Raw genomic sequence first — 26544 nt, 5'->3', positions numbered from 1 at the left:
TTTGTAGTGCCAAATGAAATTTGAATCAATGAAAAGTACATGGTTATATGTATCTCCTTACATATTCTATATAGAGTTACTGTGACTTAATTAATGTTGTATTGGCACAAAATCAAGTACTGGCACTGAGTGTGCATAGGGTGCAGCCCCTCACCCCCACAACTGACAAAAGCCATAAAAATACAAAATTACTTCAAAATATATAAAAAACTAAATGAATCAATCAGACTTTTTTAAAGGCAGCAGTTCAGAAGAGATAAATGGCTTCTGAACACTGTTCAAGATTAAATAATTCAGCAGTTTGCCTGTGCTATTCATGGTGAGATTGTATCCCATGCCACACCATGCCAGCACAGTGGACCAATTTTTATTAATGCTGTAGTATGTAGATGAAAAGTTGGGCATTAACTCAGATTTCCTCTGCTTTTACAATGCTCCCAACAGCAGTCCAGACAAGCTGTTCAAATGCATTTTCATCAGGCTGATGATAGACCAAATAATATTTCAGGACACTTTTTGGGTTCTTGAGCACAACTTAAAGAGCAATGCCTGGAGTCACTGTACATCCACTGCACCACCCTCTCTCTTGTCTTGGCCTTAGAGGCCTAGGAAGGAAAGGGTGGTTTTTAAGGCAGCCGACAGGGAAGAAAGAGTGGCTATAGAATCTCTTCATAATCCCTGACCATCTGAAGAAAAATAAATTGAGTTCCAGCTGAAAATGCTTGGTAACATCATCAGTGATTGTTTATGCAGAACTATTGACGAAATAGTCACAAACGTGCAAATCATCAGACAATGAGCCATTTTAGAAAACCTCATTAAACTCTGTCCCCCCATCTCAAATGTTTTATCTGAGAGATGAGGATTAATGTCTTGATGAAAAATTTCAGCAGTGCCACTCCTTAGAGAAAAGGAGTAAAGAAGTAGAAGGGAGCTGATCTTTTTAGAGGTACACTTACATTGTATTTGGCAGACAAGAACAATCAATAGTCCAGTGACAGCTTCGGTGTCACTTATTTGCAATGACTGAGCCATTCTCAATAAGCAGACGCAAAGATTTTCTAGTTTCTAAGTTTGAACACTTTTGGTTGTTTCACATGAAAGATTTCTGTCTGCATTGTTTTCTCTGAGCACACAGCACACAGTCTTGATGAAGCTGGACTAACTACCATTTCCTTGTGCCCCTCTGAATGTTTAAATGTTTAAATAATAATAAATAAAAATTAAGAATGCATTTTCACAAACATAATTGTTACTCTATTAGTCGTTTACTGTGTACTTACTGAGAAATACTCTAGTGAAACCAAGTTTTTGTCACTCTCTTAAAGTCACTGCTGGTGTTCTGAGTTTGTGTTGTATCGGCCAAACAGATGGGCACAATACATATCTGTGTGTAAACCACTTCAAACAGGAAATAACATTGCTTTGTTTTTGTCAGGTGAAAAGGAGGCCTGTACAACCCCCCTATACCCCTCCCCCTCCCCTCTGCTTCCGCATCCACCTCCTCCCTTCACCTCAGCTGTTATTATCTGCTCCACTGGACTCTGATTGGTCTGCTGGCTGGCTCTGATATTCATCTACAGCTGTGTCATCACCTTCATCTACATCAGAACTGAAAGATGACTGTATGTCCATCATAAAACATAAACATATAGTATCTGTCAATATAAAAAAAAATAAAATAGATACATGAATCATGATATGAAACTGTATTTATTAATTCATTTATGTATACTGTCAACAACTGATCTAGATATTTTTTTGATTATATTTCTTTGATTATAATTCTTATACTTTTCATCTTGTTTTTTTTTTTTTTTTTTTTTATTTTTTTTTTTTTTTTTTGTTCTTCAATATTTGTTTAAATCATTTATTAAATTTAAGTTAGTTAAATTCCCTTATGTCATTTAAAAGCTCTCTTACTCTCACTTTATCTCTGTTAACTTATAATTTTCTTTACTCTGTAGTTTGTTTTGAACTAAATAATAGCTTTAACTTTAGCTGCTACAGCTAGTTGTGTTTTATGGCTTATGACTCCCTTTCTAAGATATCTCCCATGATCCTATCTGCATATCAGAGCTTGTTTTTACTCACTGGGTTATATATGATTAAGAAAAGAAAACCCTAAGAAATATGTTACTTTTCTGGTCTTGTGTTTCAGAACAACAGAGATCTTGACAACGGCACCTATGTGGAAATGAGGAAAGCTCCTCTGCCAAAGAACGCACTTTTCGATGTTTACTGTGGGTAGCTGACTCATGTCTTTTTACTGCTGGTCTCATGCTGAACGTTATCAGAGGGAAAACAACAACACATCCCAGGAGTCAACTGAGGACCCTTGTGACACTTCAAAACGCCTCAAATGGTTGATCAATTTCTGTCTTTGTCATACAGTGTGTGTCTTCTTATGCATGAGCTGAAAACCATTGTACTTCTGAAGCTAAACAGCAGGGTGAGACAAAGACTGTCTAATGCAATGCTATCTGCTATTAATAGTTATGCATGTTCATCTCTGATTTTACAATAGTAAGTGAAATAGCAACATGAAATTATCCTTGCATATATCCTATAGGATCTATCAGGTATCTGCTGATACCTAAGGTCCATGTCGCTTACATTTGCACTCTTAACTTTATTTTATACTGTATAATCTGCATTACTTTTTTGGTCATCACAACATTATTGCTATAAATAATTATCACATTTATTTTATTGTTGTACATTTTTGCTGCCCTCTGGTTGTCCCAGGAGGTTTGGTGGGCCTCTATGTGGTTTTGAGTGACATTCTAGGGTTTTACTGGTTTGAGGGGCATGGTAGGAGAGGCCCTAATCCACTCCAGAGAAAGAAAGAGAGAGGGAAAAAAAGACACAATTCATGCCTATTACTCCACCCCAGTTGGCCTGGATAGTAACTGAATTCATCACTGAAATGTGTTAACTATTCCATCTGTTTTGTCTTGATGTTTGAATATCCTGATGTAATTATGTCTGTTTTAAATATTGTTATTTTGTCCTTTTATTTTTCCACAATATATTTTATCAATAGAAAATATAAACGACAACCGTATCCAATATTATCCTTCCTAAACACAACAAGTAACAGTGAGTGTATACATTTTCCCTCCCTGTGTATTTTAAAGGACAGGTAATAATACTAAGAGCACCACCTGTTGAGGGTAATGTATACCCTTATGGTTAAAAGTAGCAGGTTGTGTTTTAGTTGTAGCACTGACAATGGACAGCAGAGGGAGACACTGGCAGTCCCACAGACATTATTTCTGTCACACATTGTACATCACATACTGTAAAGATTTTGCCATTATCAGTGCATTTATTCAACATCTATTTGATCAATACCATGTTGTGGATGAATACTGATTTTAGTCAGGTTGAATAACTAATTTTTAACATAACAAAGTATAGACATAGATAACTCTTTGCAGAATAGTGATTTTGTGAGGCAAGGAAGATGACAAAGAAAGAACAAAAGTGGCCTGTTTGACAGTGTGTGACAATCAGGGAGAATAATAACATGTTAGTGAGGGTGTGGAGCTGCCTGCAGGGAAAAAAACAAGAGCACCTCTTGTCATTTGTTTAAAAGAAAACATTCCAGTTGTCATACTGCTTTTGTTGTCACATATATATAAAATAAATATATAAGTCTGTCTAAGTCTAAGTCTAAGTCTATATGTCAATGCAAAATAACATAATAGGTGCAGCCTATGGGCATGGGTACATATTCTACTTTGAAATGACTTATCATCATGTAGAGTACTTCAGACTGCATATGTGGGTAATTGCAGCATCCAGTTAAATTTGTTCAGGACCTTGGATGCCAACTTCACACATGACCTGTAATGGCTGTGACCCTTGCAAAGGTAGTTGTACTTAAACATTTTACTGGCTAGCTACACTAGCTTTTCCCAAATTCATATTTAACCATGCACTAAATACTTGCATATGTAATCTATTACATATCTGACCTGAAACTTCAAATGCAAATCTTGGAGATTTTGATTTTTGTTATGTGTATAAAATTTGCCTCAAAGAGTAAATAACATCAATTAGGTTAGCATAATCTAAGTGATTCTAATCAATATGAATACTAACTCAGAAACACACATTCACATACGTATACAGGCATAAATAAATGATTGCTCATATTCCATACTGCAACTTGCCTTGTCTATTTTAGACTGTTTATATTGTACAGTTCTTATTTATTTCTTTTTAAATATTTATTTCTTTTTAAATATATAGACATTTAGGTCTACTCTTGTCACAGAGTTTGAGAGTAACGTAATTTCAATCTCTGTTGTCTTGTACATGCTGCAGAATTGACAATAAAGCTGACTTTGACTTTGACTTTGATATATACAGTATGTTCACTTAGTAGCTGTAATCATTCATCATTCTGTAATCATTCCATCTTTACTGGTTGGGAGGTGATCCCTACTCTGTTCTAAGAAATGGAGGATAGAATAAAAATCATCTTTTAATGTGCATAAGGCATGTGAGTATATTGCATTAAAATGGGCTCGAAAAAATCTGAACTGCTGTTTAAAGTGTAGTAAGTCTGAAGGTTTTTATTCTCTTGGAATGTCTGAAGCTCCACGTATATTTTTCTATTTTTCATGTTCATGTTTAGGTTAATAGCTGTGAATGTAAATCTGTAACTGTTAGGGAGAGGGGCCTCCTTCCCTTCCTTCCTTTCTGTTTCCTGGAGATGTGAGTTCATTGACTAAGGTCCAGATGTTTCCTATAGATCATGAAAACAACAAACATATATATATACTGATGTTTAGAGCTGTTAGAGAGAGAGAGATCCATATTGGCTTGGATCCTCTCACAGGCTGCCGCGGTGCTTGGTTTGATGCTGGACTTCTTTGTAATAAACTTCTTCATACATGCAAGACAGTGTCAGTGGAGATCTCTTCATCATCTTCACATCATCACCATCCAATATACCACAAAAGCAGGCACTGAGAATGTACCTTTGCTGAGCAAATGAGCTTCTTTTACATATTTTTATTTTTCATGTTATTCAGCCCAAAAAAAGACAATTTTGTTTGTGTGTCACTGTTAGATAACAAAGGCAAAGAGCTGCTAAAAGAGACAGCATCACTTAGAAAGAATGACATAGACAGAGCATCCGTGATCACAAAGCCTCCTCTGAGGGTCTGCAGGTCATAAGGGTATGGAAAAATATATGTGAAGCTTGAGGATTTTAAAATCATCTAAACAAATTACTATATATAATGCATGATTATGCCATCAATCATGAATTGTAACTACATGAACAAGTAATGTTTTTAATCATTGATTTTGTCAGTTGAGGCTGCATCATGTTATGTTCCTTTTTTTGTTTCAGCACAGGTTGCATCATGTGTGGATGATGTGTGGATTTTACATCATATGTTTGGACAAGAATGTTATTCTGAACACCTCTGACTGGAATGATCCCTCTGAGGCAAGAGTTTGCAACCATCTGACATTAATACAAGAAGGTGTGAATGTTTAATGAGAGTGATTCATAAGAGGGCCATTAACTACATGGGGATTTGTTTTGTTAAGTGCTTGATCTGAATCTAGTCTCAAAGGTTTGGGTCAGTAAGGGAGAGCATGTATGTGTGTGCGTGTGTGTGTCTGAATGTGTGTGAGACAGAGAAATGGAGAGAAGAACATGTAGAATGGTACAGATTTTGTTAGTATAGCGAAAAATTTGGGCAAAGCATAGAAGGTCTGCTAGTGCTATCTGACGAGGGTGATCAGTGCTTTCTCCATTCAAACCAAGTATTCCTTCCTGTTTTCAAAAACAGAACACCCCCCTGTGCTTGAATACTCTGCAACGTCAAATCAGGACAGGTCATGTGTCAGACAGAGGTACTCTCATGAAAAGGCCCGGACTGACTGTTCTGCTCTCTCAGGAACAGTTATATTGTGATAAAACAGACTCTCTAGATTCATATATGCAGCCCAGCTGCTCTTATCACTTGATTTACCAACCTGGCCTCACTCCCAAATCATCACATACAGACACTTGATCAGGAACCCACTGGGTACCCCTTTAGCATCATTTTTCAATATGCAGGGCAGTCTGATAGACTTTCAATGTTCTCTGCTGTACCACAACCAGGTGTATGCTCATGTATATGGGTGTTTCCGTTTTGAAGTCACAGTGAACTTTTTCTGTATAAAATCACACCTCAGGCTTTCCCTTAGCTTTACCAAGTGCTGTGAGTGTCAAAGCATGATTAAAATTGCAAATCAATCTCTGGATGCAAACCCCTGTTTCTGGTGTGACAGTCAAGTTTGAGCCTCCATGCTCAGCATGAATTAACCACAATATTAAGAATTTCAGTGTTTAATACTATCTTACTTTAGGGATCATTACCTTCATTGTTGGTTGCTGTTGTCATATGCATAAAGACATCCATGGTTTAAAGCCGGGCTAACGAGCCACGCCAGGGCCAGGATGCGGTTCACTTGTTCTCGTAACCCAGAGGCATGATGGGAGTAACACGACTGTGCATGTAGAGGGTGTGCACGTGACGTCACAACTCACGGAAGTCACTGTGGTTACGCCCACTGAGTGGCAGAAAGGAGTCGGGGCTATCTTTCTACAGGCTACCGAAAGCCACAGAAAAGAGAAGCAGATGGATCGCTGCAATTTGTAGACATAACAACTGAAACCTGGATTTGCGGTTTCCATTATGCGGTTATGCTGTATTTTTGGTTAAAGTCCTACATTAAGTTACATACTGTATTGGCTAACATTACATTATCAGTAAAGCTCTTAATGTTAGCATCTTTCATTTAGCTATATTCATCATTACTGTTTTACAGTAACATTACATGTTTTTGTCTTCATTGTTAAAAAGCATCCATGATTATGAACTTTGTGTTCTACATGATTTGTTAGCTAACTTAAAGTAACTGATGTACCCCAAAGTCACTTTAAAAGTAAAAGTAAAGATATTGTGTTAGAATATTACTTTGGTAAAAGTCATAAATAAAGTCTCAAAGTATCTGATATTAACTATATATATATATAACTTGAATATCAAATACAAGTAAAATATATTTACTGGTGTCAATACACTGTATACCATAAACTTACTTTTTATAAGCTGATTATCTGCTACAATATTTAGTTTTGGTTTGTGTTTAAATCTAATGGCTGATTAATTAAATAAATTTTGAAATGTGCTAATCTGGCTCTGATTCATATAGAAAATCCCACCTTGAAGTACGACCAAGCATCAAGGCTTTTGTATGCCTTCAGGCTTTGCATTGTGTATTTTTCTGGCCTTGAAATCAGGTACATATAAATGTCAGGATACCCGATTCCTGGCCACATGTCAATGTCTGTGGGCCAGTTGATTTTTGGTAACTCGCATGGGTTGCTGTCAAGTCCAGTTGTCCTTAATTTGTTCTGATAATCCATATTTTACCCGGTTTCGCTGTGTCTACCATAACAAGCCATGTTGAGAGAGATTTGTTTTCCGACTAAAAGGGGCGTATCCCGGGGGTGGGGGAGTGACATAAATGCATACCCTCTATTCAGTGGGCTGCATAATGCAAAAGTAAATCTGGAAGCCCAAAACTTTTTTGGTGTATGCGCCAGGCGAGCAAATTTAATAGGTCTGAATAGCCACCATTTTCGATCCGGTATTCAGCTCTAATGATACATCCATGGTTAATTCTCTGGCCGAAGCTATGGTCTAAAGGGCTAGAGCCTCAAGCAGCCTTACTACAACTACCATTTACCTAGGGAAACACTCCCTCTAGTGGTGTGGCTGACAACAATTGTAACAATACATTCAAATCTGACCTTTTTCACAATTATATGCAGAAAATAACTCAACAAGCATATCACCAACAAACTTAAGTCACTTACAAAAATGTGTGATTAATTAATTAATTAGTAATTGGGTAATGTGTCGCAGTGACAACATTTCTGGGCATGTCCAACTAGGAGGTTGCTGGAATGAGGGATATCTGGACCATCTTGTTGAGCCCAGAGTGGCATGAAATGGATGGATGGATGGATGCTTGATTGCTAATTCAAAGACTTGTCATTAGATAATAATATGTTCCGAATCATAATATTTAAATCAAATCAAATCTTTGGAAAATATTGAACTCAGGTAATTGACAACTTTCTTATATCAACTTTGATGTGATCAGTACATAATCAAGAATTCTGAAGTGCAGAGAAGATTGAAAGTTAAAAAAAGGAAGAAAACATCATTGCAGGAAATGTCAGAAGAAGGAGGGAGAGATAGTGTTTGGAGAAGAAGTTATTACACTTCAGTCTCTTTGGAGAGCAAAAACAGCCACAGAGGTGAGGCAGTGGGAGGAATGGGGCAGGAGGGAAAGAAATAAATCAGCTGTATGAGAGAAACCTTTGGTTAAACACCTCTCTCAGGTGATGGAGACTTTGGAGGGAGGTGAACTCTGTTTTCCACAGCTCCTCAACTCCTCCTGCAGGAAGCCAAGGAGTCTTCACTTTGAGGCCATGCTGATTTACATTCTGCTGTCTTCCATTTCTGTGCTCACTGTATCTCTCAACCTGATGGTCATCATCTCTATCTCCCACTTCAAGTAGCCAAATATTTCATTCATTAATAAGACTGGTAGATAAAAACAATTTGTGGTATAAATAATAATTGCATGACCTCAAACTAAAAGAAAAAGGATATTATCAAGATAGTATTGCTTAGTTTATTTCAGTCTTTGCTCTGTTTGTGCTTATTTGAATGATAATTGATGTTACAAATAGTGAAAAATGTATTGCTTGTCCTCTTCCCCAGGCAGCTCCACATCCCCACCAACCTCCTCCTCCTCTCTCTGGCTGTCTCAGATTTCTTCGTGGGCCTCCTCATGTTCTTTCAAATTATGCTTATAGATGGCTGCTGGTTGCTTGGTGATGTCATATGTGTTGTCTATCAGTATCTAGCATACATTGTTACCTCTGCCTCAGTAGGAAACATGGTAATCATATGTGTTGATCGCTATGTGGCTATTTGTGACCCCCTACATTATTCCTCCAAAATCACAAACAAAAGAGTTAGGATCTGTGTTTGTCTGTGTTGGATCTGTTCTATAGTCTTTCAAAGTTTAAATCTGCAGGATAATCTGAAACAACCAGGCAGGTATAACTCCTGCTCTGGTGAGTGTGTCATTGTCATTGACCACATTGCTGGACTTGCAGATCTTATTTTGACCTTCATTGTTCCCATTACTGTTATTGTTGTTCTGTATATGAGAGTATTTGTGGTGGCTGTGTCTCAGGCTCGTGCCATGCGTTCCCGTACTGCAGCTGTCACACGTGTAACTGTAAAAAAGTCTGAGCTGAAAGCAGCCAGGACTCTTGGTATTGTTGTAGTTGTGTTTCTTGTATGTCTCTGCCCATTTTTCTGTGTCATTCTTGCAGGCCAAGAAACCATACTAAATGCTTCATCTGCTGCCTTTGTAATATGTTTGTTTTATTTTAATTCCTGTCTAAACCCTGTCATCTATGCCTTTTTTTACCCCTGGTTTAGAAAATCTGTTAAACATATTGTTACATTCAAGATACTGCAGCCAGACTCCCGTGAGACCACCATGCTGTAGAAAGACACTGTATGGTGCCTGAAATAAGACCCTTACCATGAATGCAAAAATATATTTGGTCATGTTGGTTTTTTAAAATAACACATGTTAAACTGAAATAGTTTAAAAATAATAATAATCAAGAGTTTTGCATATTATTGTCAATCTTACATGCAAATCATATGTCTTTACATTGTGTTTATTACATTAAAATATTCTCTTAGAAAGACGGCTTAGGCTTTGTTCATGTTACTGCACAGTTAATGTCAGGACTGTGACACATTTTTGTTGTGCTTGCTGTGTATTCATGAACAGTGGATTTGAAAAGAACAATGATGTTAGAGTCCTGAATTCTATAGGTATAATTTGAAGGTGTAGGAAGTTGTACTCCCTCTAATGTATGACTGTAATCTTTGATCCACAGACATAGTATCTTCCCTGGGGATGCAACAGGCTTGCATTGCAGCCATTTCGTATGTGCACATGCTCAAACACATTTAAAACTAAAAGTCAGCAAATTAACAAAAAACTCAATTAAAGCTGCAAGCAGCGTTGAACCCTGCGCCCGTCGGGGGACCTGCGGTCGCAGGGTACAATGCAGCTCTGCAATTGCGTGACTGCTGATTGGACAGTGCATTCATTGACTTACAACAACTTACTGTTTAATGGAAGTTGCCACGGCGCCACAGCAAGGGCGTCCCATGAAGACTCACAGTTCTCACAATTAAGCACCATTATGATCTTAATGCTTGTATGACCACATTTGAGATGAATCAGATCAACCCACTTGGATGAAACACATCATTTCCTGTTGCCAATAGGTGGTGCTATGACTATACCTGAATATTGGCATGTACATGTGTTCAGGCCATGACAGTTAGCAAACATGTGAAGTTTGGGGCAGATTGGACAGTGCATGTGGGAGTTACAACAATTTCCTCTTTAATGGCAAAGCATCAAAATTTGTCACAGTGACACAGCAAGGGCATCCCATGAAGACTCAGAGTTTTCACAATATTGCACTATTATGATCTTAATGCTTGTCTGACCACACTTGAGGTGAATCAGATCAACCTACTTAGATAAAACACATAATTTCCTGTTACCAATAGGTGGTGCTATGATTATATCTGTATACTGGAATGTAGATGCGTTCAGGGCAGACTTCCTGGATAATGGCGATACATTGAAATTCACCATGGCGCCACAGACATGCCCTTCAACAGAACATCAAAATTTTCACAATAAGGCATCATGAAGGCCTTAAGGCATTCCTGAAAAAGTCTGAAATGGATCACGTCAACCTGCTAGTAACAGGATGTCAAAGTCTAAAATGTAACTTCCTGTGGCCAGTAGGTGGCACTATAACTTTTTGTGAATACTGACATGTGGGTGTGTTCATGTCAGACCTGGACCTAATCACAACTGTGAAATTTGGGGCTGATTGAACAAAGTATGGCTGAGTTACAGTAACTTGAACGTTCCTGTTTCATGGCAGCGTGGAGTTCAGTATACTTTGGCATAGACTGGAGGAGCCAGGGATCAAACTGCTGACCTTCCAAGTAGTGGGCGAAAAGCTTTACATCCTGAGCCACAGCCACCCCGCAATAGAGGTTGACATGAAGAAAACTGATGAGCAAAATACATTATTATTAAAGAATTAGAATTAACAACATTAAGACATTAGGGAGAGTGTGAAATAAGGATGAATCTTATATTTCACTGTATAAAAAAAGTGACAACCTCCCATTCTTGAATCCACCTTTTCTCGTACCGCTTGGGACGAATTTGCGCTGGGAAGCCCTACCTCAGGCTGTCGCCCCCATCAGCACAGGTCCAAGGGTCCTAAGGACAAACAAGTCCTTCCACCTCAATGAAGTGGTGATTTTCAGCTCCTTTTGGATCACTCTTTGTCTGGCTAATTAATTGGAACCAATTTGCCTTAGCTGGCATGCACAGTTTGCAGTTTGCAGTCGAGTGTGAAGTTGTTGGGAAAAGAGTCGGCACCTCCAACTCTGAGGCTGAGGTATATTTGAGTGGCATCAGGAATAATGTAGGTGTTGTACTGGAAGGCTGAGGAACAAAGCTCTCAATTTAGCAGTTAATGTATGTTCCAACCCTCACCTATGGAACAGGTTTTGGGTAGTGACCTAAAGATTGAGATCATGGATGCAAGGTAAAATGAGTGTCCTTCATCTAGTGCCTGGGCTCACCTTTAGGGTCAGGGTATGCTCAGAAGTAGGTTGTACAATGTGCTGTCCAACCACACTGAAAATCAAAGTTGATTCTGAATGTCCACTCTTGTTCACATGATAGGTTCCATGAATAATTAAGTAGCAAATCTAAAAAGTGTGACAGAAATTCAAACCTAGTGTACTCTTTCAGCCTGGCACATGGGTATAAATGTCAGAGCAAACACAATACTAAAATCCTTTTAGTGTCATTGTTCACATTAGGTAATATGGCAAGGTAATCATAATCTGATGTGGAGAGGAGAATGAAAGGAAAAAGGAGGAAAATCAAACAAAGGAGGGAAAAGATGAAGATTGAGTTTGAGGAAGATGAGCACAGAGAGAAGCCATAGTGCTTCAGTTTATGCTGGAGAGAAAAACAGCCACAGAATTGAGGCAGTAGGAGACATGGTAATCATATCTGTTGATCACTATGTGGCTATTTGTCTGTGTTGTATTAACTTGAGTTATATTTTAACCAAATAAGGACAATCCTGACAGGCAGCTGAACTTCAATAATAATTCACATATAGCAGATAGATTCAGTTTACTTGGCTTAAAGCAACTAAATATAACCTTCCTGAGTAACAGTGCTCTCTGCAGTCATGAGTGGTAGTTAATTCTGTTGGGCTCCAAGTCTAAGCACTTAAGAGCATGTCAATCATTTGACTGAAGCTCTGACTATATGCAGCTTCCTGAGCTGGAGGTGCAGTCACTCTAACAAATATGCCAAACTCTTTTTATAAATCCTTTAGTAAATTGAATGATAGAGGCTCGATTCTCCCTATTACAAGTCAGTGTAACATCAAAATAATTCTGAGGCTGTTATTTTAAGGTAAAATAGCTACAAAATGTTGCTTAGTGACCCATCTCTACTTGCGCTACTGTTGCACAACATTTTAACATGTTGTTACAAAAGATAAAAAAGTGTGTAAATGAAATACACATAGATTCAATGTGCCATTTTCCCCTGTGGCCACAGTCTCTTCATCAAAGATTACATACTCTAGCCTATCTTTGGCATTCTGAAACTGTCCGATTTGCCTAAAAGGGGAATGAGGATGGAGTTTCTGTGATGCATGGATGAAGAAGTTTTGTGGACCTTGTATGGGCAAACATACTGTAAGCCTGAGTGGGCTTTTTGTGGGCAATGTACACATATTCTCAGACTCCAAACCCTGACGTTTTGTGAAGTATGTTACTTTGACCAATGATGAAGTGACAGCCACAGTCAAGAAAGTAAACATTTTCCACACGAGGAACAGAATAAGCCAAGTAGCAGGTGGCAGGAAGGAGGTGATGATTTAAAGGGGAGGTACTTCACTCTCTCTACAAGAAAAACATATGGCAGGGTAACAGAGATGACAAAGAGGAAGTGGAGAAGAGGCATAAATCAACTGTATAACATATACCTTTGGTCAAAAGCTACCAGAACTCAGCAGCTTCTTTCCACCTCCCTGTGACTATGGAGACTCTAGAAGGGGCTGAACGCTGCTTTCCACAGCTCCTCAACAACTCCTGCATGAAACCCATGCCACCTCAGTCGGATGCCTTGTTTATATACATTCTGCTGTCCTTCATCTCTCTGCTCACTACAACTCTCAACCTGCTGGTCATCATCTCTATCTCCCACTTCAGGCAGATATACTCTCAACATATACTTATGTATTTTTCTTAATGATCATTTACAGTTAGTAATGTTACAGAATTGGCATAGAGATTTCATTTCTAGGCCCTTTTTAATGTGAATGTTCCAGTTAACAATGATTGTGTGATTTAAAAAATCCTATTTAATGTTAAAAGTAATTATATTCTTCCTCCCCAGGCAGCTCCATAGCCCTACCAACCTCCTCATCCTCTCCTTGGCTGTCTCAGACCTCCTTGTGGGTCTCCTGCTTATGCCAGTTGAAATCCTTTTCACAGAGGCCTGCTGGCTCCTGGGTGACCTTATGTGTGCTGTGTATTATGTTGTAGTTTTTATCATTACCTCCTCTTCAGTTGGAAATATGGTGCTCATATCGATTGATCGTTATTTGGCTATTTGTGATCCTCTACGTTACACCACCAGAGTTACTCTTGACAGAACCAAAATCTGTGTTTGTCTGTGTTGGATCTGCTCTGGTCTTTATAACAGTCTGATTTTAAAAGACTTCCTGAGACATCCTGATTCACAGAATTCCTGCTATGGAGAATGTGTAGTTGTTCTTAACTATATCACAGGAGCCATTGACTGTGTTTTTACCTTTTTTGGACCCATTACTGTCATAATAACTCTATATTTGAGAGTATTTGTTGTAGCTGTGTCTCAGGCTCAAGCTGTACGGCCTCATATTGCAGCTGTCACACTCCAGCGTTCAGTGACTGTAACTGCCAAGAAATCTGAGCTGAAAGCAGCCAGGACTCTTGGTGTTGTTATAGTTGTGTTTCTAATATGTTTCTGTCCATATTACTCACCATCCCTGATGGGTGAGGATATTGAAGACAGTAGTTCATCCTCACCCTTTGTGGTCTGGCTGCTGAATTTCAACTCCTGTCTAAACCCCATGATTTATGCCTTTTTTTATCCCTGGTTTAGAAAATCCATTAAACTCATTGTTACACTTCAGATACTGCAGCCTGGCTCCTGTGACGCTAAAATACTGTAGAGAGAGACTGGTGAATCACATCAATAAAAACGTCTGTGAAGATAGAACGTGTTTACTGTTCTCTCATGTCATAATAGTGTAATATCTGGAGAAACAGTCAGACAGTCAATTGTGTCATCTGAAGCTATAACCCTGCATGCTCCTGTATTTCATGTTGGCAGTGATTCATATCCATATTCATATCAACATGTTAGGCCTTTAACTGCAAAAGCAACGGTAGTGGTTGGTGCACTGGGAACTTCTTTAGTAATGGGGTACAGTATTTTTTCTGAAGCAACATAAATGTATAATTAACTATAAATGTAATAACTAATGGCATTATGTGAATTATCATATAATAGAAGCAGGGATTTGCTGCTGGGGGCCAAATTATCAAAGCAACACTATATTTTGCGTACTTCAGTTGTTGAAGAGAGAGATTGTTTATTTATTTCATATGGTTAAACTGCACTGAGAGACACACAATATCAAGTCTTATTATCTGAATGTGACCATCAGCATAGTTACAGTCTACAAACCTCTTACATAATTAACATAATTAATATCACTATTGTGTCATTTACTCAAATGTTAATTTTGGGTAAATTACATAATATGAAGAGGGACCCATGGCTGGCAACATTTTTCATGTTTTACAGTTCTGTGTAACTAACATTCAGTTAAACACTTCAGTCACCCCAATAAATCGATGCTTTTCACGACAGGAAAAAACAAACATTTTGATTGGCATCTTGATTAATTTGTAACAGGTCAGAGTAAAATGTTTGTCTTAAGTGCATCAAAATTGTATGAATTATTATTCTCAGAATTAAGAAGGATAATACAGCATTAATGTCAGCTGAGTGGTGACAATAATTCAAGGAAAAAGGCCCTTTAATACCACTTGGGAGTGTTCAGTCCTTATTCCAATGTGGTTAGCTGTAGTGCTAACTTTGTAGTCACACCAGATACACAACCTAAATAAGTTACTTTGGTTGTGTTACATTTTTGTAGCAGTGAAAGTGAAACCTAATACAAACAATGTATAGCTCCTATAAAAGTAACTGAATGGATTTTATTAGTGTTTATATTGTATTTTATCTAAGTGTCAGTGGTGGAGCATTTGCAACCATTTTGCCAACAGTGTGTTTTTATGCCTGTATTTCTTTTTATGAAGTGGGGGACATCAACAGAAATTTCCAATATCTCCTGACTCCCGATGAAGTCGGAGCTTGACTTGAACATGGCACAATATCGATCAATAAATGGAAGCTGATGCAAAGGATGCGGATGCAGAGGCTAAGAATTTTCCACAGAATATTATGAAACCTCCTTTAAAAAATCCAAAGGAGATAACCTTCCCTCTTTCCTTTCCCATGTAGCTGTCCTTCAGTCTTGCAGGCTGCATGATAGAAAAGAATAATAATAATAACAGCAATAAAACCAGAAGTAGGACTAATAATTTTAAATATGTTTTAATTCAAAAGTTACAAAACATTGATCTGCTCCTTCCAGCCTATCAGAATTGAGACTTTTCAGTGATTCCATGATATAACTTTTAGACGTAATGGGATACCCACAAGGTATTTGTTTGCAGTTCTACATTTATGTGCCCGTATTAACTGTAAGTGAGGACAGCAAGCAACAGTGAAACTTACAGGGTGCCAACAGAAGAGGCATAGTGTGAACAGCACATTAGCAGCAGCAGCTTCAGTCCTCCATCTGTGTCTGTTTACTGCCTCACAGTTGTATGTCTCTGCACACCAGTCCAGTTGCAGTTAATTGGCATGTGAATTATAGAACACATCTGTTCTATCAAACATGAATGTTAACTAAAGATCTTTAAGCTAGGCTTAATTGTGTATCCAGTAAATTTTTAAATTGCAAAGATGTTTGGTATTGGTGTAAAAATGGACATCCAAATCAACTAACTTTTAACATAAGTAACATAAGCTTGTAACTAATCTCATGTAACTTGGAGGTCATTATCCATTATGTAAGTGCTCCTAAATGGTGACACTCCTCCTAAATGTCCTGTAAATTATTTGAGAGACGTTGAGTGGCTCTGTAACCCAGGGAAGACTTTCAAGAATATGATGCGTTTACTTGTAGAAATAAGGAAAAAACAACTTTTCTTTAGTTTGTGTCTAACATATACAATGAATTTGATGCCCACCAGTGATTTGGTGATTGATGGAATCTACTTCAGGTGCTATGAGAGAGATGTCAAATTTGTTCTGTTTTCACCTGCTGATCTGTATGTGTCTTTTACAAAGTTGGTGAAAGAGCAAAACCTTGATCCTTCCTCAAATGTACCATGTGGAGATCTCTTCTACCTCTAGAAATGCTACAAAGCATTGTTTCTATGGGTGCCTGTTTTGTTTATACTGTGCACATGTAAGATGAGGCACACTGATACAGATAAAAGGACAAATAATGCTGCTCATGATTGTACGCTAATCCACTGATCTACAAGTGGTAACTGCAGAAACACAGAGCTATGCACTGGCAAGGGCAGAGAAAAGAACAACTGCTAGCCATTAAAGATGGATGTGGCTCTAAACCTTTATAGGAGCATGACACCCTTTTCAGGATGAAAAAATGTTGTTATCCCCTTAGAAAGACAAATTTGAATGCCATCTGAAAATTAAAGACACCAAGGTAAGTTTTCAGATAACCAAATACTATAAAATTTATAATGTTTAACTCACTCAGTGGGATAGTTATGGTTACAACAAAATTGTACCCAGACTCATCATCTTTTTGTGTCACCTACAAACACTTCCATTGTCATCTGTGCTACCTGTAGCATGTTTGTCCATTTATTCATGTGTGTTTGTGGCACGTGTATTGTCAAATTGATGGAGATGTCTTCTTAATTTGTCTTTCTTAATATGTGTTGAGCTCTCTCAGCCACCTTACAGTTTGTTTCTATCAAGTGGCCAGTGGATAGTGTTGTCATACCAGTATTTCATGCACTCATTCAAGGAACAAAAAAAGCAATATTTTGTGTGTGCTTAGTTTGTATTGACTTATTTTAGCACCCTTTCCCTGAACCCCTTAACACGCCAGGTTAAGAACCAGAGATGTAAATGATTTTGCTATTGATTTTTGCTAATATTTTAGGGGAGGAACAAAATGCATTTAACATGTTTGATGCATCCTGTGAGTAACATAGAAACATATCTTTTTTTGTGGTTGTTCTTCAAAAGAAAACACTTCAGGGTGACTTTAAGGTACAGCATGTGCCATTATCTGATCATGGAGAGGAGTGTCCCTCATGGGAAAAATTTACCTAAAAAGCCGGTAAAACAGGTTTTTTTTTACCTGCTAAATATAGACACCTGTCATACCTGTCAATTAAGCTAAAGAAACAATTATGCACATTCCGTTCCATTCCATACCCGCTCTAAGCCTCTAATAATGGAGTGTCAATCTTCTGCATTGTTCCAAGATTTGCTGAAGTCTCCTGTTAACTTTAATGTACAAAGCAAATGCAACAGTGTGTCTGGTCTTTCATCAGCCTAAAAGGGCATATGTCACTCCACTGTTCATTGATCTCCACTGGCTACCCATGGCTGTCCGAATCAAATTAAAGACACTAACGCTTGCCTACAGAGCAACTTGGGTCAGCGCCCACCTACTTGAATTCAGTCATGTGGGCTTATGCTCCCTCACAGCCACTGCATTCCTCCAAGTATTTCCATCCCTACACATAAAGCACAGTCCAGACTTTTTCCCCTGATGGAGGACAGAGCTCTCAAAAGCTGTCAGAGCAGGGGTGTCCTTTTCTACTCTTTTTCTACTTCTTTCTACTTCTCTTGTGAGAGCACCTTCTTTCTTAGCACCTCTAACATGTTGACATGCTGCACAAGCACTTACTATACACTTTCACTGTACCGCTTTAATGCATCTCCTTGCAAATATTGGCCTGGCTCTCATTACAGCCCGAGAAGTTGTGTGAGTTTTAGTCCAAATGACCTTGTGTTTGGACTCACCTAACTGAGGTGAAACAAGTCTTTTTCTCAAACAGGCCTTCCCACTGTGGGATGGTCAAACTATAATCAGTATTTGCTTAACCCTAACCATAACCTGATTTGTGGGTCTAGGTATCTAGGTCCCTATCTTGTATGTTTCTGTAAGTCTATGTACAAAGTTCCACAGAAATTAAATGCTGCATATGTGTGATGTGTGTTGTGCTTTTATACAGTTAAATTTCCTCTTCTGCCCCATACATTTTTCTCTTTCATGCTTATGATTGTGTGAGTTATGTATATTTGCAATAGATGTACACCCTACAAGAACTGTGAGTCACACAAACTCAGTGTTTTCTGGAAAAAAGATAATAAGATAATTTTCCATGTTTATTTACAGAGTAACTAACCAGGGTTATTAGTAGACAGAAAAGACTAACTGATAATGTCAGTCACTCTTTTTAAGTAAATACACATGTAAATAATTTGCATCTTAGGTTGATCATGGTCTCAGACTGAAAACATTCATGGTGCTTATGCACATAACATTAAGTTGACAACAACAGATACTCATGGAGGCCGACTCATCCAATATTATAATATTAAAGATATTTCCTGTCACAATACATGAGAGGTGTCCTGTCCAGTTTTTCCATGTTTTTTCCCATGTGTCTCAAGATTCATTGATTCTGTCGTCTCTATGCTATGTTGGCCTCACAGGAGCCAGGCTTCAGTATTTGAAGAGTGACAATAAGTTTAACAGACTTTCTAAACCAGGGATAGAAAAAGGCATAGATCACTGGATTTAAACAGGAGTTAAAATAAAACAGACATATGACAAAGGCAGCAGATGAAGCATTGAGAAAGGTGTCTTGGCCTGTAAGTGCAACACAAAAATATGGGCAGACACATATTAGAAACACAATTATAACAACACCAAGTGTCCTGGCTGCTTTCAGCTCAGATTTTCTAGCAGTTATTTTCACTGAACACCGAAGTGTGACAGCTGCAATTTGAGAGCGCATGGCACGAGCTTGAGACATAGCTGCCACAAATACTCTCATATACAGAGCTATGATAACAGTGACAGGACCAATAAAGGACAAGAACAGATCAACAATTCCAGCAACATAATCAATAACAACTACACACTCTCCAGAGCAGGAGTTATACCTGCCTGGTTGCTCCAAGTTATCCTTCAGCAGCAGACTGTGAGAGATAGTAGAACATACCCAACACACACAAACACAGATCTTTACTCTTTTTTGTGTGACTTTAGTGGGGTAATGCAGAGGATCACAAATAGCTACATAGCGGTCGATGGATATGAGCACCATGGTTCCTATTGAGGCAGAGGTAATGATATAGTCCAAAATATAATACAAAATACACATGAGATCACCAAGAAACCAACAGCCATCTATGAGCACAATTTGAAAGAACATAAGGAGGCCCACAAAGAAATCTGAGACAGCCAGAGAGAGGAGGAGGAGGTTGGTGGGGCTGTGGAGCTTCCTATGGAGGTAAGAGAACAAAACACTTATACTCATTATTTGTGGTGTCACTCATCAATTCTGCAGGTTACAGCCATGTTTGAAACATAAAAACATTAATCAGAAACACGGTACTTTCCCTTCACATTATGATTTTTTTATGTTCTGTTTCACAGACCCTTTCTTTCTTAGGAGTTAGCAGTTTCATAAGCTAAAAAAAATGCACCTACCTGAAATGGGAGATGGAGATGATGACCAGCAGGTTGAGGTTCACAGTGAGCAGAGTGATGGACAACAGTATGATGTAAGTGAGCATGGATGCAGAGTGAGGACGTGCTGTCGTCCAGCAGGAGGAGTTGAGGAGTTGTGGAAAGCAGAGTTCTGCTTCTTCAAGGGTTTTCATTGTTAGAAAGAGGAGGAGATGATGAACGGCTGAGCTATGTCAGCTTTCTGCCTGAAGCTCTCTGTTACATGAGTTATTTTTCTTTACACCCCGCGCCTCAACTGCACCACTCTGGTGATTTTTGTTTAGTGGGAGTGACTAAACTTATTCCTTGGACAATTACTTCTTTTACCTTCATCATGCTTTTCCCTCCACTTCATCTCACTTTCCCTTATCTTCCCTTTTTCTTCGGGCAGACAACACGGAGACTGATGAGCCAGGCATCTGAAGACCTTGGGCAGACTGTCTGGAGGGTGGAGTGGGAGGGTCCCAAAAGGAAACTGACCAGGGGGAGAAAGAGTGAAGGTGGCCAAGGAGGGCAAAGACCGTGAAGCGAATCCATTCTGAAGGCATTTCACATCTGAAGACTGGACTGGAGGATGAGGGTGATTCCACTGTGGAGGCCAAACTGGAGGGCAAAGATAGTGAAGGCAGCAAAGGCAATTCACCCCTGAAGAATGAACTGGATTGCAAAGGCGTCAAAGACAAGTCCCCTCCGGAAGCAGAACAAGAGTCATTTGAGCCTGTGAGATGAGGGGTGGGAATCAGCTGAATCGCCAAATGTAGATCAGGAACTGGTGTCAGCCAAGCCGCTGACAGGAGAACTGGAGCTGGAGTAGTCATAGGAACAACTGGCTAGAAGATTACTGTGGAATGGGACACCTGAGGCACAGGGTAACTGGGCAGCTGGGAGTCTGGATCGCTGGGTGGCGACTTGGAATTGCTGGGACTTAAGTGTGGGCTGGTCACTGGGAGCCTTGGACTCAGGCTTGAATGAGTAGCTGGAGACCAGGAGCTTAAACCTGGACTGACAAATGGGAGCCTGTGGCTGAAGTTTGAGGTGGCTGCTGGAAGTCTGGAGCTGAGGCCCAGACTGGTAGCTGGAAACACGAAACTTAGGCTTGAGGTAGCTGCTAGAAACCTGGAGCTGAAGCTTGGAGTATTGATATCCAGATGACCCATGCTTCCCTTTTAGGGGCTCCTAAAAGGCGAGTCCCCCAGAAAGGGATCAATTGAATCAAACCATGTGAAGCTTGTTGCATACATACACCATATGATTTTGGCAGGACCTCTACATATATTAATCAATTAAGTTGAAAACCTCCAATTTAAGATTTTACCAACATTAATCCCTCCCCAAAGGCCATATCTGATATAACAAAAATACTATGTTTTTCCTATGTGGGGGAGAAATGATTAAACAATTGACGGCATTAAAAGATGACAGGAAATCTGGGCAGAAAGATGGGGTATAAAGTCCTGACCAGATGTTCAGTTTTCAGTTTCATGATTTGCATGTGAAATGACGTATACATCTACCTGGACTAAATATTCTCCAGTCAGTTACCCAGTTGGCTAATGCTGAGCCCATTGGCTTCAGGCCTGCACCCAAGTCGGTTAGCCTGCTGCCTGTTCCTGCACACTAACTGGCTAGCATCTTGCCTGATACTGACCTTGAAGACCCTGACAGTCCCCTCTCTTCAGGACTCATCTGTTTATTGCCCCAAGATAACTGAGCCCCCCAAAGTAAGTGTGGGTGACAGAGATGTCGATCCTCCAAGTTGCCCAGCTCCACAGAGGCTGAGCTGCTGGCCAGCATCCTTTCTGCTCCTTAGCGAGTGATCCTAGCTGATGTCTTGTCACACTTGTTTGTTTGTCGTGTCTGTAGACCTACGTAAATAAGAGGAGGGTGTGACATGAACTGGACACAGTGACTGGATCTTAGTGACATCTCAATGTGGACACTGGAGACACACATTAATTCCAGGTGCAGTGGAGACTCTGTGGAGCTGGGATGCTCAGTGTCTGTTGGGCAGCATGGGGGATTTGTGTCTACATCTGCGTCCCCCCCAGATATTTTGGGGCATTAGCCAGGCAAGTCCCAAAAAAGGAACTGCTCAGGGCTTTCAAGGTCAGAATCAGACAGGATGCTTGAGAACAGGAAAAGAAAGAGAGATTACCTGACTAGGGTGCAGTAACAGACAGGTGGCTAGCCCAATTGAGTGCAGGCCTGAAGACAGTGGACCCAGTGTTTGCTGACTGGGAATCTGACTGGAGGCTTGCAGAGGCAGTTACTGCTGGAACTTGCTGCAGGCAAATGATCCCCAGACTACTTGTCTGGGCTGATGGCCTTGAGATAGCCAACTGTCAGATTCAGGGCTAGCAGGCTGGAGGGCAGGGTGAATGATAGCAGGCCAAGAACTAGCTGACTTGGGTGCTGACTGGAAATTAGCAGGCTGAGAACTAACAGGTGGGGAAAATGGCCTGTGGCAACCAGATCCAAGACTAACCTGCAGGGAGACAGGCTGGTTGCTTGTAGGCCTGATGGTAGAAGAGTGGAAAACAGGCTCGGAAGCAGGCTGGAAGCTAGCATGCCCATTGCTAGTTTGCTGGGGAACAGGCTAGGAAACAGGCTTGGGGCTTGGGATAAGGTGTCACAGTTATAAGGAAAAATATGGCATCCAGGATACACCTCATTGTGCACACTTTCCATTTCTACCTAATTATGAGTGATAGCTTTTTTGGATACAGACCAAGTGTTGTTTACATGAACACCACAGTTTCCTTCAATACATCACAGGTACCAGCCAAAATATGACACTACTTCGTGTTTTGATTTGTTAGGTAAACACCTACTTATCTGAGCTGCTCATTCTTAATCAAGAAAGTTCCCACCTGCACACTGATAAAATTGTATACCTGTCTCTCTCCCCAGCTAACCCTGAAGGATAACAACTTTGCCTTCTCAGGCCTTTAAGAATCTGCAGGTCAAAATGATCTTTTTCTTTTCCACACCACTTTGGCCACTTATGATTAAATGTACAATTTCTACCTAATTATAAGTAATATGCTTTTTGGATATATATCAGACCAAGCATTGATTACAGGAACATCAATTTCTGTCAATACATTATAAGTACCAGGCAAAATATGGCACCCACAGCCCAGAACCCGTCAGTTCATTGCCTCATCCTTTTCAGTTGTCTTTATTTTGGTAATGTCTCAATGCAGCTGTTTATTAAGTCCTTCAGCCACTCAGACAATCATATCACAGAGGTTCTGTCTCAGAGCACCGGTCCAAAGCAGACAATGGAAAGGTAACACATTATATAGAAGCTGCTGTACATAAGACCAACTTAAGAGAATTAAGAGAGATTAAACATAATTACTTTTTACTTTATAAAATACACATATCATATTTCATATTTATCAAAATTTTTGAATTTCTAGATTCAGTGACATCAATACATTCTTCATTCCCTCTTTACAGAGGTGGTGTCATGTCATGGACCACATATTGTTTCTCTAAAGTATGTTGGCCTCACAGGAGTCAGACTGCAGTATCTTAAATGTAACAATGAGCTTAATAGATTTAACAAACCAGGGGTAACAAAAGGCATAGATCACTGGGTTTAGACAAGAGTTAAAATAGAACAGCCAGGTCTCTAAAGGCACAGTTGTAACACCAAACAAGGCGTTCTGACTTACAAGAGAGGAACAGTAATATGGGCAAAGGCATGTCAGAAACACAACTACAACAACACCAAGAGTCCTGGCTGCTTTCAACTCAGATTTCTTAGCAAACACAGTCTCTGAATGCTTAAGTGTGACAGTTGCAATATGAGAGCGCATGGCACGAGCCTGAGACACAGCCACCACAAATACTCTCAGATACAGAACTATGATGACAGTGACAGGACCAATAAAGGTCAAAATAAGGTCAGCAACTCCGGCAACATAGTTAATGACAACTAAACACTCTCCAATGCAGGAATTATACCTGCCTGGTTGATTCAAGTTATCCTTCAGTATGAGAGTGTTGTAAAGAACAGAACAGAACCAACAAAGACAAATACAGATTGTAATTCTTCTCTCAGTGATTTTGTTGGGGTAATGCAGAGGGTCACAAATAGCCACATAGCGGTCAACTGAAATGAACACCATGGTTCCTACTGAGGAAGAGGTATTTATGAAGTCTAAAACACAGTACAGAGTACATATGCGGTCACTGAGAAACCAGCAGCCATCTGAGAGGAGAATCTGAAAGGACATCAGGAGGCCCACAAAGAAGTCTGAGACAGCCAGAGAGAGGAGGAGGAGGTTGGTGGGAGTGTGCAGCTGCCTGGATTGAAAAAGAAACATCATATGAATTATTGTTTGTACAGTATTAGTAGAAATTCTATTCTAATATCAAGCAGACATAATCCATCCAGGTAAAATTTTAAAAGCTTGAAATTATACATCAACACATCATCAGATCATCCATCAGTATCAGAAACTGATTACATATTTTACTACTTGAAGTGGGAGATGGAGATGATGACCAGCAGGTTGAGAGTTACAGTGAGCACAGAGATAGAGGACAGCATAATGTAAATAAGCACAGCCTCAGAATGAGGGCGCTTTGGCTTCCTGCAGGAGGAGTTGAGGAGCTGTGGAAAGCAGAGTTCAGTTTCTTCTAGGGTCTCCATCATTAGGGATTAGCATGAGAAGCGATGCTGCTGCGCTCTGGCAGCTTTGTGACCAAACCTCTCCATCATACAGCTGATTTATCTCTTTCTTGTCATCCACTTGTCCCCCAAGCCCTACAGCTATTTTTGCCTATGATACTGAAATCCCTCCTCCTTATTAGTCATTATTTTCATCTTGCACTTTCTTCTGTCAGTGATGAAGGAAAGAATGTTCCTGAAAAGGGAAGAAATTTCAAAGTAAAAACAGGTAGTTATTACCTGTTTTAACTTTGAAATTTATATAAGTTTCATCATGATACAATATTATATTGTTTCAGTGGAACAATTTGATGTTTGCCAAAATCACAAAGTCTGCCCTAATACCATCTTTATTCGATTCAGGAACCAGCAATCAATATGAAAGAATATTATATCCTGATTTAAAAAGCATCTAAAATATCATTTGACATTTTTCTCCTGGACTCAACCAGATTTTTAAATGAAAATTAATCTTCTCTTTTAATAAAAAATAAACCTCTTGTTTACTATAAAGTGCTACATTCTGATATATTGAGCTTTACATTTTTCACATTTTATAAAAGAAAACTGAAATAACATTATATTACAACAAGCCACTGTGTTCACAAAGTTAGATCTCGGGAATGCTTACCGCCACCTTAGAATAGAATAGAATGCCCTTTATTGTCATTATACTAAAAGAACAACGAGATTGGAGAGCTTCTTCTTTTCAGTGTAAACATACAAAATATGCGGAAACAAAATATATAAAAAAAAAGATATAAAAAACAGTGCAACTCTAGTTGTGTTGAATGCTGAGCTGTAATCCAGAAAGAACATCCTGGCATAGCTCTGCTGTTGCTCCAGATAGCTCAGCACAACATGTAGAGCAATGGTGATGGCGTCCTCTGTGGATCTGTTTGCCCGGTATGCGAACTGGTGGGGGTCGAGTGTGGATGGGAGACAGAGATGTGCTGGAGAACCAGTCTCTGGAAGCACTTCATAATTACAGGTGTGAGGGCAACAGGGCGGTAGTCATTAAGGCTGGTTGTGGGTGACTTTTTTGGTACTGAATTAAACAAAAATGGAAAATAACCTTCAACACACCCCTTGGTTATTTCAAGTGTCTTGTGATGCCTTTTGGCTTACCCAGTCTCCAGCTGTTTTGGTTTTGTTTCAGGCTCTGGGTAACAATGTCCTCTTCGTCATGATGAATTATTTTGTTTTTGTATATCTGGATGATATACTCATCTTTTCCCTAGACCTCCAGGAACACCAAAGGCATGAGGCAGGTGCTGCAAAAACTGGAAAACAGATTGTATATCAAGGCTGAGAAATATGAATTCCATGTCCAGCCTGTGTCATTCATTCCATGTTGGACCACGCTAGAATCCAGGCGGTAGTGGAGAAGCCGGCATCAGAGAGCCCTGTACAGCTTCTGTGGTTTTTGGGATTTGCCAACTTCTACCACCGTTTCATCCAGGACTATAGTAAAATTGCTAAGCTACTCTTTTACTTGGTCCAATGAGGTTTACAAGTTTTACTAAACTTAAGACTGTCTTTACCACTGCTCCTATGCTAAATGGCTTCTGTGCAGATGGCTGCAAGATGGCGGTGAGCGTAGGTCTTCGGCGGCTCTGGGCTCTCCAGTTTTTTTTTTTTTTTTTTTGCTATTGTTAGTGCTTAATTCTTTATAGCAGTGGGACTTAGAGCA

At 39.4% G+C, this 26544-nt stretch overlaps 4 protein-coding genes across 4 annotated transcripts; 2 read left to right on the top strand and 2 right to left on the bottom strand.

The window, feature by feature from the left end:
• The first annotated feature begins 8434 nt into the window (after positions 1-8434).
• Positions 8435-9618, top strand: LOC108872840 (trace amine-associated receptor 13c-like). Its single transcript, XM_018660725.1, has 2 exons — positions 8435-8607; positions 8817-9618. Exons 1-2 carry the CDS (start codon positions 8435-8437, stop codon positions 9616-9618), a joined length of 975 nt encoding a protein of 324 aa, XP_018516241.1.
• A 3637-nt stretch (positions 9619-13255) lies between these two features.
• LOC108872843 (trace amine-associated receptor 13c-like) lies at positions 13256-14473 on the top strand. Its single transcript, XM_018660728.1, has 2 exons — positions 13256-13466; positions 13654-14473. The coding sequence occupies exons 1-2, from the start codon at positions 13294-13296 to the stop codon at positions 14471-14473; spliced, it is 993 nt and encodes a 330-aa protein (XP_018516244.1). The 5' UTR covers positions 13256-13293.
• A 4651-nt stretch (positions 14474-19124) lies between these two features.
• LOC108872839 (trace amine-associated receptor 13c-like) lies at positions 19125-20322 on the bottom strand. The gene is made up of 2 exons (XM_018660723.1): positions 20150-20322; positions 19125-19941 (listed from the first exon to the last, which is right to left on the bottom strand). The coding sequence occupies exons 1-2, from the start codon at positions 20320-20322 to the stop codon at positions 19125-19127; spliced, it is 990 nt and encodes a 329-aa protein (XP_018516239.1).
• Positions 20323-23667: 3345 nt separating this feature from the next.
• On the bottom strand, positions 23668-24836 carry LOC108872842 (trace amine-associated receptor 13c-like). Its single transcript, XM_018660727.1, has 2 exons — positions 24661-24836; positions 23668-24484 (listed from the first exon to the last, which is right to left on the bottom strand). The coding sequence occupies exons 1-2, from the start codon at positions 24834-24836 to the stop codon at positions 23668-23670; spliced, it is 993 nt and encodes a 330-aa protein (XP_018516243.1).
• Positions 24837-26544: the final 1708 nt, after the last annotated feature.

This window comes from Lates calcarifer, linkage group LG1 (genome assembly GCF_001640805.2).
Source record: "Lates calcarifer isolate ASB-BC8 linkage group LG1, TLL_Latcal_v3, whole genome shotgun sequence".
NCBI classification, from domain to species: domain Eukaryota; kingdom Metazoa; phylum Chordata; class Actinopteri; family Centropomidae; genus Lates; species Lates calcarifer.
The sequence above is the reverse complement of the archived record's forward strand: the minus strand, read 5'-3'. Positions and strand labels throughout refer to the sequence as shown.